The sequence below is a fragment of the Ursus arctos genome, unplaced genomic scaffold (genome assembly GCF_023065955.2).
Source record: "Ursus arctos isolate Adak ecotype North America unplaced genomic scaffold, UrsArc2.0 scaffold_12, whole genome shotgun sequence".
In the NCBI taxonomy this organism is placed as follows: Eukaryota; Metazoa; Chordata; class Mammalia; order Carnivora; family Ursidae; genus Ursus; species Ursus arctos.
The window spans coordinates 44848280-44864036 of record NW_026622786.1 but is presented as its reverse complement, the minus strand read 5'-3'; the positions used below and the strand labels follow the sequence as shown (position 1 = coordinate 44864036).

Here is a 15757-nt window from a genome sequence, read left to right as displayed (position 1 = left end):
ATGCGTAAGACAGGAAGAAGAGAGAAATAGAAGTCCTCTGTTGTGGACACAGGATAGGAGGCAGGCGAGAGTGTTACGGGATGAAGTCCCTGGTGGGTAGAGGCCAAACCACGAAGTCTTCGTGAGCCAGAACAGGGCATGAGAATGTTGTTCCACACGTGTTGGGCACTCGCTGAGGGATTTTCAGCAGGAACGTGACATGATCTGATTAACATTTTTAAACGTTCATACTGGTTACTCCTCTTCCCTTCCCCTTTCTTCCTAAATGGTTTAGTCCAAAAGCCATTAGATAGGGCTGAGCAAGGTTTTCTTCTCCATGGGATGTGGAACAAGATGTCTGAATCCAAGTGGGGTACAGAGGATGTCCATGTGGAGGGTGAGAGTGGTGGGTGGCAGCTGCCTGGCCTGAGGTGTCAGAGCTAGAGTGGGAGGAGGGGAGGTTTTCCACAAGGGTTTGGGGCTACCCAGCCACGATCTAGAGCCCAGGTATGGTAAGGAAGGCATCCACATGGGAGAGAAACCTGGTTTGGGAGGTCAGAGTCCAAGCCTGGGAAGGAAGATGTCCGTGAGAGGGGTCAGTGAAGCAGTGACCCCACATGACGTGTCAGAGCCCATGCACAGTGGGAAGGATGTTCATGCAGGGAAGTGGTGGCCACAGTGGTTCCATGCAGATTGAGAAGGGCATCGGTTACAGGAAGGTCGCTGGTGTGGGCAGTTTGGAGCATGAGGGTGGTGAAGAGGGTATAAGTGTAGCAGGCAGCCCTGTGCTAGTGACTGCCCCCCATCACATGGGGCACAGCTCAGTGCTGAGTGCTGGAGCCCAAGGTAGGTGAGGAGGCACCTGCTTGGGCAGACAGGTGGGAAGTAGCCCAGAGTGGGGTGTCAGAACACAAGAGGGGAAGAGAAGCAGCCACATGGAAGCAACACTGGAGCCCAAGGGGGGTAAAGGAAGGTGTCCACATATGTGTTGAGGGATGGGGGTGGGACAGCACCCAGAGATTTGTACATTTGGGAGCAATGATCAAACAAGTTAATATATTAAGGTTAATGGGACCAGGTTTCTCACTGTAAGAGAAGGGCATTATAAACATGGAAATGGATTCTGTGATGTTGGATTGGATTGGAGATAAAGGTATGAATGTATGATTTGAGCGTGGAGGGAGAGGTCTAAATGTACTTACCCATGTATGTATACACACGTGTGTTCTTCACCTCTGCCTGCTCAGTGAGAGCGTCTGGGAGCAGCAACACTTAAACAAAGAACACACCAAGCACCTAGATCTTGATTTCTAAATACTATTCTCCACAAAAAGGAAACAGGGTACTTCGGAGAAATGCAGATTTCAAGACTGGGACAAGGAATGCACAAAATAAGCCTGGAACATCTGGTGCCAGAAAGTAAAGAGATACTCAAAGATGAGTGTGTATCAAAGGGACAGCTTAACGGGGCTCCTGCTTGCCAAATATAAGATAATTTAAGCATCAAAATAATGACAGTAATGTTATAATCCATTGAATAAAATAGTAACTTTAAATCCGTATGGATATAAATAAATGAAGGTATTGAAATTTGGTCGAGATATGGAATATTTATATAGTCTCAAAGTAACTCCCCACAAAATACTTATTAATTCTAAAAAGAGTCATTTTGTAGTAGAGAATCCTGTCAGACGCCACCTTAATCAAGTAATGGAAAGTAAGAACACAATGATGGGACAAATGAAAATGCAATGGGATACAAGGAAGAGAACATAGCATCATTTCTGTGACACTTCTCGCCAAAAATACATAATTTTAATGTAATCATTAGTAAACCTCAGATAAAACCAAATTCAAGGATATTCTGCATAATAACTGGCTTGTCATTCAAAAATGTTGAGGGTCATGAAACTCAAGTAAACACTGAGAAACTGTTTCCAATTGAAGGAAATTCAAGAAACAGAAGAACTATATGCAGTGTATGATTCTGAATCTGATCCTTTTGCTGTAAAGAACATTACTGAGATAATGGGCAAACTTGAATGGAGTTTGAGAGTAGATGAAATCAAATTATTGTATTAGGCTATATAGGAGAATGTCTTTATTTTAGAAATATACTAAGGTGTTCGGGAAATGATAGCTATCAGATTGACAACTTATTCTCAAATGGTTCAGGATTTAAAAAAAAAAAATTGTACCATTGTTGCAACCTTCCTTCATTTTGAGATTATTTCAAAATGAAAAGTTAAGGTTTTATAAATTTACTTTGACCATTTGATTTCCTAGGTCTTTGCACATGCCCCAAGTTATCCCTATCCCAGAAGTCCCCTCCCCTCAAGAGCCCTTGCTTGTCCTTCATTTCCCCCCACGCATGGAGGTTTACCTAAACGTGTCTACATTTCTATTTACCCCAACGGGTAGAGTCCATGACCATCACACTCATACTTGTGTTCCTAGCACTTAGCACAGCACCTGGCGTTGTGCTTGATACTTAACCACAGAGAGAAGGAGAGAGACAAAGTTATAGGTAGAAATTTGGAATCTTTTCTAGAGCTGAGTTAAGAAAAGCAGGTGATTTGTATGCTGGCCTGTGTTTGAATTGCAGCTGTGTGATCCTGGACAAGACTTAAGACTCCTTTTCCACACATGTAAAACAGGCTGTTAGACAGAGCGAAGATAGTCAGGTTTGTAAGGCATTAGCAGAGTCCCTGACACTTAGCAAGTAGGCAACAAATTTTTGTTTCTCTTTTCTCCTTAAAAAGAGGAATAAAAATTATCAAAGAAGACTAGAAGTTTAGAACCCCAGGTTATCTCCTGACTTCATAGTAGCCTTGATATATGAACTTGGATAAGTCATTTCACTTCCCAAGGCTTCGACTTCCTTCTTGGTAAAATGGGAGGTGGGAAAATGGAGTGAGAGGTGAGCTTTATGACCGTCATGATCCCAAGATCTCCTAGTTCTAAATTTAAAATACTTTCCCTTTTTTGGATGATAGTAAGTACAGAAGGTGAAAGATCAGAGAGATTTTTGCTGTATTTAAACAATGGCCCCCAGTTTTAGCAGTCAAGGCATGCGAAGTCCCACTCCTACTGGATTGCACAGTTCCTCATTTATACCTGCTGAAAGTATAGGTAAATTGAGAGGCGGTGGTATTGTTAGGTTACTGTTGAGCACATTAAAAATTTATGAGCCATCAAGGAACTAGCACACAGTTTCAATTCTTGCTGCATTTTTCCTTATTCATAATTCTTTTCCTAATTGCTTTTTCCCTTAAAAATGGGGGAGCGGAGACCTTGGATATTTGCCTAATGGCTCAAACAGAGCCATGACCCATTGCCAAGTCTTTCAGGCCTTTTATAGCCTGGGGACATTTGCCATTGAAAGAAAACTGATGGGTTTGATTTTCCTGAAAGAGATATTTTGCACTGACCTCTGGCCCCATTAAATACTTTGGCCATTGCCCATTCTCTGTAATGGGAGCAATAAATTTGATTTAATTTAGGACGTTATCAAGTAGGGAATATTGACAAAGACAAAATAATGTTGTGAAAACAGCCAGGATGAAATCATGAATAAATAAATACGTTGAACTTAGCTGATAAATTAACAAATGCGTATTCATAAGAGTCTGACTGGACTATTTCAAAGTTAGGCCAAAGGTGATCCCATTTCTAATAGAAATGTCGTCTTTCTCTTTCGGCCAGAGAAAAGGTGGACTACATAGACATTGCAAAGCATAGGAAGGCATTTGTGACAGATCTGTTTTAAATAAATCTATTTGTTTTCAGCTAAATGCCAAAAGGAACAGCCAGATGAGTCTAGCAGCCTTTTCTATGGCAAAGCATTTATTTTCCTTGTGTAAACACCTTTATTAGGGATCGCAGCAGGCTGTTTCTTTACCTTTTCTTTCTATTATTCCCTTAGATAAGTGTCAAAGAACTGAAATTCTGGTTAGATGTTACCCGTATGTGTTTCATTTTGAGTGAGACAAATTACTTTTAACTCGGATACATTCCTCTTGAGGAAGGGGATAAAGGTGCATATGCCATTGATCCCCTTGCTAATGTTCTTTCATAAGTAACATCATTATGACAGATGGCAAAAGAAGTCCTAACAAACCACAAAGCATATTTGCAAAGCTGCGAGGCCTTGGATGGTGTTGCCTTTGCAAAGTCCAAATGACTAAATCTTCTAGGTTACCCGTAGCCTGAGGGCATCTTTAGCGGCATAAAAACTAATTGGACCAACTTGAATGGAAGAAAATTGTGCCTGAAGTCTTTAATCACACTAGTAACCTAATGGTTTTCTGTTCAGTGTAGCCAGGGCAGTGTTTAGGAGGATGAATCCATGCACGCAGCTTAGACAGCCCTGCACAAGATCAGAGAGTTGTGGGGAGGCATAAGCATCTCATTTAGAAAGTTTAGCATGTATGTCTCAAGTTTTGGCACAGGGACAAGTAAGCCATTGTTGCAAAGGGGAAAGTAATGATTTTTTAAAAGATGTAACTAAGCAAGACATGAGAAAGCTGATTCTGGTTTCTCTATGATGATGAAAGGTACTTCTCTATGCGGAATGTAGTGTTCGTCTTTATATGCAAAGAGTCCAAAACTCTGTAACTCAGGACTAATTCGGGAGCCCCCCAAATGGTACCAGACCAGCAGTTTGACATGTGCTGCTATTAAATGTAGTGTGCTTTACAAGAAAGAGCATGGACTGGAAGTCTGAAGACCTTTTGTTCAAGTTCTGGCTCTGCCTCTTGCTAGCTCTGGGAGTTACTGCAGGTTATTCAAACTTTGAGCCTGATAGAGGACGGAGGTCAAATTAATGCCTTCCCAGATACCTCATGGGGGGTTTATAAAAATGCCCTAAGCTAATCAGTATAAAAGTATGTGCCAACTATAAAGCCCTCTACAAATATAAGAAATCATTATTATATCATTATGGTAGAACTTAATGTTCTGTGTCTCTTTGTTCTTACTTAGTTGTTTTCATTTCACTCTTGCTTTCAAAGTCATATAGGCTCTATTCATTTGCTGTAATTCACCAAATCAAAGTCCCCGGCTCTGTGAAAACCACACTCGGAAGACTGTGATAAAAATGGTTTCCTTTGGACTGGATGCCCACCTGATGTCTTCTTTGGAATGTAATTCAGTCAGAAGCAATTATGGCACTAGCAGATATTCTGAGAATTCATGAAATCCCACAGCCAAAACCATGATTCATTGCTCCAATACCAAAAGCATTTGGCAGGCTGTAGTTTGGAAGCCACGATCCTGGCTGCTTTTGAGGCTCTAAATGGGGCCATTTGAACTCGTTGTGGCCCTGCCTGCTCCCACCACTCTGGAGAGAAGGCACCAGAGTCCCCTGGACTCTCTTTAGACAGTATTTTTCTTACTTCCTCACAGGCCTTGCTTAACAATATACCTTTCTGGATTAAGAGATGACAGAGTGTTTTGGAGTTTTTCTCCACCTCTCAGGCATTGCAACATGAATATGCTACAAATTTGTCTTCTATAAAAACTTTTGTGAAGCAGCTCAGGATTTTTTAGTACCAGCCTTACACAACCTGTCATTCAAATCCTTAATGATGGGTTTATGTGAAAGCGGTTTCTCCACACTTTTCCTTTGCTTCGTCTTAGATGGCAGTGTGGTTCTTCCTTTGAAATAGACCACAAAAAGAGATGGTTCCTTCAGGCAAATATCACAGTTTGGTGACTATCTAAAATGAAATGTATGTAGACAAAAGGCTGCAAACACCACCTCGAGTAGCAGCAGTAATGGGTAGCCAGGTATGCTGCGGCATGTATGTGGAAATCAGGCGTTTGGTCCTGGCCAAATGGCAGACGCTTCAGATAAGGAAGATAAAAATCTTCTGCCTCGGTGAGAAATGTAATCTCACTCAGCCTTTCCAACACATGAAAACCAGTTTCACAAAGGCTGCATGGTTCACGAATCCCTTCCAAAGAATCATAGAACATAAGAAATGGTGGGACGTGGAATGTCACATCATTTGGACCCCTCTATAGCCCCCACAGCCATGGGGTACTCCAGCCATACCTTGAAAACTCGCAGGGATGGGATGGGACAGTATCCCCTTCTAGAACAACTCTGTCTATTTGGGGATAAGTCTAACTTCAGGAAATGTGGTATTTTCTTTATTTTCTTTGAACAATTCCCAGTGCCTAAGGCTCAGCTTTTACCGTGTAGAGAATGTCACCTACCTGAGTCATACCAGTTCTTCACTTATTCAACCAGTGACAATTCAATCTAGCCACTTGTCATTTGGCACAGATCTCCCCTTCTTTCATCCAAGCAATCAGGAGAAACTCTGTCCAGTATCTGCAGGAATCCAAATCTATGTTCTTGCCTATGGATTTGCCCTTTACATTTATCCTCAACAAAAAGAAATAAAGCAAACCTAACATCATGGGTTTTTTTTTTCTTACTGAACCCATGGTAGCTTCTAGTAATCAGTGCTTTTTTTTTTTTTAAGTGTACAGAAAAACTCTGTTTTAATATTTCTTTCTGGAGTTTTGCCAAGTGTGTACATTAACCCACTAGTTTATAGACTCCGCCTTCCTCCTACTCTGAAGAATTGAAGCTATATTTGGGTATATATCATCTAGCACTTTCCGCCCTTTTCCTTGCTCTTCTGTAATCTTACGTACCTATTGATTTACTTCTCTTCGGATAATACTTTTTGCTTAATGCGCTTGTCGTGAACGTTGTTATCTCTGCCTTCCTTTCAGCCAACATAGCCTCCTAGTTTAGAATGTTCTTGTCTTTGCTCAGGGTGCATAAGCCCGTTCACAGACCACGTGACTGACTATAAACAGGCTAGCTCGTTCCCACAAACCAGGCACACACAAAAATACAGATTGCATATTTTGGATATGAGTATGAACTGGCCGAATTAGCCAACAATCGACTAGGTAATCTATACCCGTAAAGCTTGGATTGAAAAGCAGGAAATATTTTCTTGAATTTCAGTTCTGCTCTTCATTTTGGATAAATTATTTATTCCCTGGTGCACCTTTGTAAGAGACAATGGCTGATGATCGTGTTTATCTTTACATACACATCACAAAGCTAATTTGAACTATTTAGCCTAAAACGACTGAAACCTTTTTTGGTGCTTAAATAAGATGTATCGATACAGCGGGGTAGTGTGCCAAAACTAACATAAAGATTCTGTTCTTCTCTTTAAAGGAGAAGACGTCATTACATTCCCGTTAAACATCCGCATGAAATTACCTGTATAATATTCTGTATCGTTCATAGACAGGCCTATATATGATATATAGCATCCTCTTAGCATAAAGAAGGCTACCTAGTTGACTAGTAATATTGAAACACTGCAAAACTGCGTGCTTTTCTTACCTGCCATTAGTTCACATTTACTTTCGCTGAATTCGTGGGGCAGCGGCATCCCTGGACATGCCGATTTTCACTGACCACAGCTTCAGCAAACACCGGTCCTGCTGGTGTGTCCCTTAAACTCTGGGCTTCTGTGAAACTCCTGCTGAAGGCTGGAAGCACATGGGTTGAGGACAACCAGTTCCATTGATCAGGGTCTGGTTTCTTCGGCTTTGTTTGACCTGGGCGTGCCCAGCCTCCATCTGTCTGTCATCCTAGATCAGTGTCCAGAGCCAGCCCATGTGGTGTCTCTTGGGCAGGAAGGTTAAGTCCCCTGGCATGAGTTGTATTCAGCAACTGAATAAATAAGACAGCTTGGAGATGGGCTTTTATTCATAGGAAACCAGATAGCCTTTTTGATGATAAAATATTTATTCCCTATTATCTTGTTGTTGCCAAGACTACTATGGACAGCACATTTCTTAAAAGGAGCTAGAGTGCCAAAGAGGCTTTAGTAGATAAATTTTAGGGTATTAGTAGGTACAATTTATTTTGAAAAATATCTTGAATGACATTCTATTGCCCAGAACTGAGTGTGGTTTGCTGCTTAATGTTGATTGAGATAATACCATGTCCCACTTTAAGTTGATACTTTTTCTTCTTTTTAATCATTGCTTTCCTCTAAGAAAGAACTTCACTTTATCCCTTAAGAAAGTGAAGCCAAACATGTAGTCATTTTAAGGCAGCTAAGTAAATTAAGCAGTGTGAATTTATATTAGAGTTTAAAAAATCTAACTTGTTCAAATGAATATTTTGTAATAACTTTATTTTGCACACTTTAATTATTTTAACTATTTACAAAGTACCAGCTAAGCCCCGTGGGAGATCCAAAGAAGTCAGACAAGGTCTCTGACCTCCAGGAATATTCTGTTTAGTGTGGTTCACTAGATGCGAATACAGATGGTGCTACACCAAGGCCGACTCTGATCAGCGCTGTGGTGGAAGTATGAAGTACTAGAAGGGCTATGAAATGCTGGGGGCGGGGGGGTTCCAAGAAGACTCCGAGGAAATGTTGCCTTTGAGTTGGACCTTGACAAATAATAAAAGTAGGTGACATTTATTGAGTGCTTCCTAAATGCTAGCACTTTTCAAAGTATTTTAAACTTATTCATTCTTTAGTTCTTGTGATTAACCTTATAAGCCAAGTTTTGTTATAGTTCACATTTTACAGTTGCATAAATTGACCTGGACACAGGAGAGACCACAGATCACAATTCACTGACAGATGTGATTCGATATTAGGGTGAGGGCTTCCAGGACTTCAGGTTTTGAGCCTGGAGAGGTAAAAAGGAAGCAACCCCATTAACCAGTATGGCAAAAGAGTAGAAGCTGGATGAAGAGAAGGGCCAATGAGGGCCAGGAACCAGGAAAAAATTCCCATTTGAATAGCGGATAAGCACACAGGCTTTGGAATCTAAAAGCCTTGGGTTTGAACCATAGATGAACCGATTACCAAACCTGTGTGACAAGTTACTGAACTGCTCCAGCCTCCATTTTCTTACTTGTAAAATGACAGAAATGATCTGGTAATGATAAAGATTAAGGGAGATGAGAGAGGTAAATGCTTACTGCGTAGGGATCATGCAATAAACATTATCATCACCATCTCTTACAATTATCATTATAATAACAGCAATATAATAATACAATATCTCTTGGCATGTGGTTTCTTGATATTGATTATTACTAAGATGATAATGTTCTGGTTATTAGTTCCTTTTAAGTAAGGCTTACAATGATAATAACTCAGGTTTTAGATTCAACACCCCTCTTTATTACATTTAATCAGCAAAACAAACAGGAAATTACTTATGTACTTTTCCCATTTTACAGATAAATAAACTGAGGCTGAAAACGGGTGGCAGGCCCTTTGTAGCCTCCCTGGAAGAGCCAGGACTCACACCCAGATCTGATTTACTCCAAATAATTCTGAACTCTTTCCCAACTAGTCACTTGTAGCATTAAAAACACCTTTGTATCACTTTGTCAGTTTTCTGGGATCTCTGCCGAGTGAATAAACTGTGTTTTATAAAAATGTTGTTAGCAAACCACCACCATGGTTTTCACAGTCTGAAATCGTGTGTCTCTTGGAATTTTCCAGTGCTGGACAGGGTTCCCCTCAAGGCCTGTCTCTGGAGGAGATGAAGAGAGGTCTCCAGTTCTCACCCGTTGACAAATATGGTAAGTATGTAGATTCTTCAGATTGATTGAGGGACCTGCCCCTAAGAAGGTGATATTTATTTGATAACAAGGGAGAAAAGATTCTGTTTTACATCATAACAAGACATGACAGATGCTTTAAAAATATTATATTATGAAAGTACAAACGTTGATCTTGAAAGTCTTATATAACTCTGCATTTACCTTTGAGTTTAATAACGTGTGTGTGCATGAGTGTGTACTTGTACAAGTATATCAGTGTGTGTACACGTGGACGAAGATAGAACTCTCCTCATGAAAAGAGGCACCTTCGTCTTGTGATATTCCAAACACCTTGTTGCCACCTTCCTGGGTTCACTGCCTCTAAGCCCCACATCGCAGGTATGTCGGGAGGAGAAAAACAAGAGAGGAGTTCCCACAGTTACATCATATGCTGGGGAGCTCTTCCCCTTTCGCAAGTAGTACCCAAGTGTAAAACATAAACCCAGCCATCCCCTCACAAAGCTAGAGAGGAGGTGAAGGTATCATTGGTATCCATGTTGCACAGGACTACTGTAGAAGGAATAGAATAAAGCTCTTTGAAAGAGTTAACACAGTTCTGTGCAGGCCCCTGGAAGCCAGAGGATGGGTAATCGCCCCTATCACCAGCTGCCATATTAATGTGCGAGGCCTGTAATGTCCTTTTTCCAACCTCTAAGCCTGAGAGGCTCTATATTTAATTGGAATTTTAGCACAATGGGCTCATTTATTCATGGAACTTTCCTTGACAATATGGAGGACTGAAAAAAAATGTACGTCAGTTAAAGAGATCAGATTTATTACAAGAACTGAGTTTGGGGAAGAATAGATTGGCTGATGTGTTCCCGGTTCTCTGATTTAGATGGCAATAGACCCTGGAAGCCCTCAGTTTCGGGATCCTCACCAATGCACCTCGTTTGCCGAGTATTATTACCTAAGGCATTAGAAAGCCTTTAAAAAATAAGAAAAAAAAAACTGTTCTGGATAGATGCAGACAAACTACTTGGGAGCATTAAAGAAAGGAAACTGTGCTCTGACTCCCAGGACGTGTCTAGAATGCAGCCGAGTGCTTTGTATCATCAGCTTTACAACATAATTGGCCAGTCTAGTAACGGGAAAATGTGCTCTAAGTGTCACATCATCACATTTTTTTATAGAGATAATATCATTTTTTTCAAACCTTTACAGATGTGACCACACAACCACAAAATATAGGGCACCCTTTGAAATGTGTGCTTTGACCAGAAGTCTTTCCTTTCATGGTGGAGGAAGCATTTCAAGACGGAGCGTTTGGCTAACGATCTGTTTCTTAAAGGAGTAAGACTTTGAGCAGATTTCCTCAAGATGAAGACAGAAGGGATGCAGAAATACAGAAGTTGGGTTTTCCCCTGCATGTGTGCACCAGGGTGGAAGAAAACGTTAGGGAGGGTGTTCGGACGGAGTGAGAGCCCCAACAGACAAAGGAGATAGATTTAGCGCCCCCCCCCCCCCCCAGGAACGTGGCGCGGTTCCCGAAGGAACCTTTAATTGCCCTCCGTTCTCATCGCATAAGCCAGTTGTGGTAAAACAGCTACTTTGGGACGTGTCTCTTCCTCTCCGCGCCCAAAGAGCAGGGCTAGAGAATGAAGATAAAATTACACACGTAGCAATCTCTCTGTACTTGAGACCTTTCACCCTAAAGTAACCAAACAGAACGTGCAGGCATGGTTCAGTGTTTTCCTAAAGCCTGTGGTCAGATTTCACTTGGGTCCCTCTTCCGCGGAGCTCTGGCGATGATGCCTCGGTGAAAACTGTCAGCACCCACTCCCCGCCCACTCTGCCGCCCAGCCCCTAGGGACAGCCACCGCGCTAGAGGGACGAGCACTCCCGGTGAGGTTTCCCCGGAGGCCTGCGGGGAGGGGGCGTGGAGAGCCTCGGGCATGTGGTACAGTAGGGGGTTGATGACAGGAGGGAAAGGATCACGAGCTTATTAACGGCATCTGCGCCCGCAATGCAGGTGCAGTTTCAGGCTGGACAAGAGGAAGTATTTTGCTTTAGGATATAGATTTTGCGTGAGTCCACCCAAAGTTAGGATTCAGCGGCGTGTCCTGATCCCGCCTGCCCCCCTCTCAGCGTGCCCCCCAGCACACCCTGGTCCTCTCTGCCCGGGGCCAGCCCCCCGCTGGAGGTCAGCCGCAGCCCCGGCGTCTCCGTCAGGAGCGTGTGTGTGCAGCCTGACGGACTTTGACAGACACCCTTCCGATGAAAATAAATAAGCCTATCCAGTGCATCTTGCTAGATGCCTTGATGAAAATGGGGATGGCGGAGCTGGTTCTGAAAACCCAGCTCTCACAGGGCAGCAGAAGCCGCGATAGCTGTTGACAAATGTGCCCATTTTCAGAGGCGCGGTGAACGACCGGCTTCGTCCCTTGCAGTGGGAGAGGCCCCGCTTCCCCGCACGCGCCCCGTGTTCTCCAGGACAGCGGCCTGACCCCGAGCCCCTACTTGCCTGTTCTCTGGACACAGCGGGGGCTGTGGCTACAGTGAGCATCAAATGCCACGGGGCTTTGGACCTAAGCTTTGATGTCCACTTAGAAACCAGGCGCTTAGGGAGGAAAAAGAAAGCAAGACCTAACCAGAGGCAACCTGCTGTAGAGAGTGGCTCTTCCTTTTGCTCTATGCTTAGCTCCACCTTCGTTTTATCGCCGCCATTTCACTTCACACTCAGTGTCACACACTGTACGGACGGTCTGACCTGTGTCACCTTATGAACTTATGTTCCTATTTACAGATGAAGACACTGAGGCTTAAAAAGGTTAAGTGGGCAAAAATCACAGAACCAGTAAGTAGTGGAGCCAGGGTTTAAAGCCAGATTGGCCTGACATGAAAGGCCACGCTTCTAGCCATCACAATACACCACCTTCTTGAAATGACCCCTTCTGGACTCCGGACATGGCCAGCTTGGGTCCCAATCACACACCCATCATTTGTGTTCCTGTGGTCTCGGCTCTCTGTTTGCATTTTCAATTTTGCCTTTGTTGTACAACTGCTTGCCACCAACTTCTGCCCAGACTCGTGCCCAGGGCCCAGGAGAAGCTGCCTGACAGCTCTCTGGTGGACTGGGTGAGGCTGGTTGAGAAAGAATGGCCAGAGGGACCGTGAGGCCGATAAGTAACAGCTGAACTTCTATTCCGATGCAGGCTACGTGTCTGATCCCATGAGCCCGATGCATTTTCATTCTTGCCCGAATAGTGGCAGCTTTGAGGACAGCGGCTGACAGCGTTCCACGGATACCTAAGGAGACTTTTCCCCCAAACTGACAGCAACAATTCCAACCGTAGCAGGCTTACTTCCAATTACAATATTTTACCCTCTAAGGTCTCCTTAAATTGGCTTGTTTATTCTGGTCCTATTTAATTCCCTACCACAAGTTGGGCTTTGGATTTGTGGCTAAGGAGTGAAATGCAAAAGAACCAAGACAGAATGTATTTAAAGAATTGGTTTGAATTTTGTAACTGAAAGAACAAATTTATATCGTTACTTGGAGATGGGGCCTAAGTCTGTGGTGGGCACTTAACAATTGTTATGTTTTCCTAGGCTGAACTATCTAGACTTGTGTTTGAGAACTGTGGGTTTGATTTTTTAGAATATTGTTCATTTTCTTATGTTTTTACATTACCTCTGGTGTCCAGCTCTGTGATTAAAGATTCTTTGTTGGCACACAAAATGGGTTCAGAAGTGTATTTCATTCCAGCAGGAGGTCTTCTGAGTATACCTCCTTTAAGACATATTGGTAACGACCTTCAGATCAAGACGCTTGCAAAATATTGCACTTATTTAGCCTCCTTTCTAGATCATACCAAGTGCTCTGTGCTTTGTTTGGACAACTTGCTGCCGTCAGCACCAAGGTGTCATACATGCTCTGGGTATAGGTATGACACTGGCCTGCAAATGCAAACCTGCTGTTCATACCAGAGTCTGGCACAGAGCACTGGAAGAATATATGAGGTCCAGTGGCCTTCAAAAAAATGAGAAATCTGGGGGTGCCTGGCTGGCTCAGTCAGTAAAGCCTGTCACTCTTGATCTTAGGGTTGTGAGTTCAAGACCCATGTCAGGGATAGAGTTTACTTAAAAAGAGAGGGAGAGAGAGAAAATTCTGCTCTTAGAGCTCATTCCAACCAGGAAGACAGGAATACGTCCACCAAACAAAATAGTTCTGCCATTGAAAGGCAGACTTGGAAAAAAAACAAAAACAAAAAACAGGAAACCATGTAAATTCAGTATGATGATTACTGCTTTTAATCTCAGTAAGAGAAAAAAAAATTAGTAAAGGAAGATGCGGTAGCCTCCAAACCAAGGTTTCTAGATCTCAGCACTGTTGAGGTATTGGAGGGAATTCTCTTTGTGGGCGCTGTCCTGTGCACAGTGGGATGTTTAACTGCTTCCTGGCCTCTACTCCCACATGCCAGTAACAGCTCCCAGAAAAAGTCTCCAGACATTTCTAAATGTGCCCGGGGGGACAAAACTGCCCCAGGTTGAGAACCATTGCTCTAAACCCTGAGAGGACAACTGGGGCTTGAAGAGCGATGAAAGGAATATAGAGCCTGGCTTTGACTGTATTTGGGCAAATCTGCTTTTTTCTCCTGAGTAGTGTGGCCTCATATACAAATGGAACTAAATGGGAAAAGTGCTGATTGTTCCTTTCATGTCTGTGGTGAGCTCCTCCATCCTCCCCTCTCTCCTCCTACTGATTAGAAATTATGTATCTTGAGGGCAGTTTCTACCAGAACAGCAACCTCACCTCTAAAACCCTTCCATGCCTTTTCTTATGACCTGTGGTTGCGACGTCGCAGTCCTCTGAACAGCTTAGGGAGAGCCCGGGGCCGGGCCGGTAGAGGTTACAGGCACGATCCTCCCACTTCGAGTCACTCTGTTTTAGCCCCCAGCCTCTTCACTTCCCCACCAAATTATTCTGGAGTCATAGGTGCTCTTGCTAAGGGTCTTTCTAATAAGCAGGACCAAGGAGCCTGAAGTGGCCATGGAAGCATAAAGCCTTCTGGTAAGGCACCGGCTAAAGAGCACCGGCCTCTGCGGCTCTGCCTCCAGTCTCTGTTCTGGCTGCTTCAGGGACTGAGCCAGCACCTAGCCAGCATCAGGCCTTAATCCTTCTATGAGCTAGGTTGAAAGGAATACCTTAGAAAGTTAAAAAAAATTAAAAATGAGTAAGTAAGTAAATAATCACTTTTAACTAAAAGATTCACAGTAGGTGTGGTGCCGATTGTATGTATAATCAGGACAGTGCTGGGGTGAACCAAGCATCCTCCCAGGTTCCCACGGAATGGAGGTCCCACCCAGAGGGAGGACAGTTTGCTTCTGAAATACCCCTTTTAGAGGGGGATTTTCTAGAACACATGGTGTGAAGCTCCCTTCCTTTGTTCCCTTTAATTACCTACCTCCTCTCTCCACAACGTATCTCCTTAGGTTACGGCTTCCCTCTGGCTCTTGTCAAGGATCTGCAAATAATGAGACTAATGTGTCTTGATTCCTGAGAAGGGGAACCTTTTCACAGATGCCAACCCGTAGCTCACAAACCCTTTTCATTATTGCACCTTTAATGGGGCCCAAGGATCATCTTAGAGCTTGTCTTGAGATTATGAGGTTTTGTGTGTGTGCGTATGTGTCTTTCCTCCTTGCTGAAAAAAGTCTCACTAATTGCTTTCTTTTTCTGCTGGTAAAAATGAACTTCTGTGATCATGTTTTTGCATGCTTAGCACATTAAAGTTTTTTTCGATGTGCATGCAGCACTGAGCTCTCTTCGAAGATGTTCAATTAGCTATAATTGTAAGCCAAATTACAGCAGCACCAGGAGAGAGTTATTCCAACAGAGTGATTATTTGGGTTAAATTATTTCCAAAGCTGACATTTCCCTGGGAAAGAGGGAAAAAATGGGTGCTGGTGGTAGGAGAAAAGGCTAGTGCTAGATAATCTATCTGAAATGAAAGACCTGATTTCTTTCTCTATCTCTCTTGTTCCCTGTCTTTACTTAGTTTCCTTTCCTTTTTCCTCCCTCCCTCCCTTCCTTCCTCCCTACTCCCTCCCTCCCTTCCTTCCTTTCTTCTCACCCTTAAACAATAACCACTGGCTTTGGAGTCCCGCAGACCTTCTACAGTAATTGTGTGACCTTTGGCAAGTCACTTAACCTAT

The 15757-nt window shown here is 43.1% G+C and overlaps 1 protein-coding gene across 3 annotated transcripts in view; it reads left to right on the top strand.

The window, feature by feature from the left end:
• The window catches only part of TNNI3K (TNNI3 interacting kinase), a 308994-nt gene extending 295714 nt beyond the window's left edge, over positions 1 to 13280 (top strand). For all 3 annotated transcript variants that reach the window (XM_044383733.2, XM_057310556.1, XM_057310557.1), the window contains 2 exons: positions 9498 to 9577; positions 12754 to 13280. In XM_044383733.2, the coding sequence (XP_044239668.1) occupies positions 9498 to 9577; positions 12754 to 12830 (157 nt within the window). In that variant the 3' untranslated portion in view covers positions 12831 to 13280. The remainder of the gene's footprint in view (positions 1 to 9497; positions 9578 to 12753) is intronic.
• The last annotated feature ends 2477 nt before the right edge of the window (positions 13281 to 15757 follow it).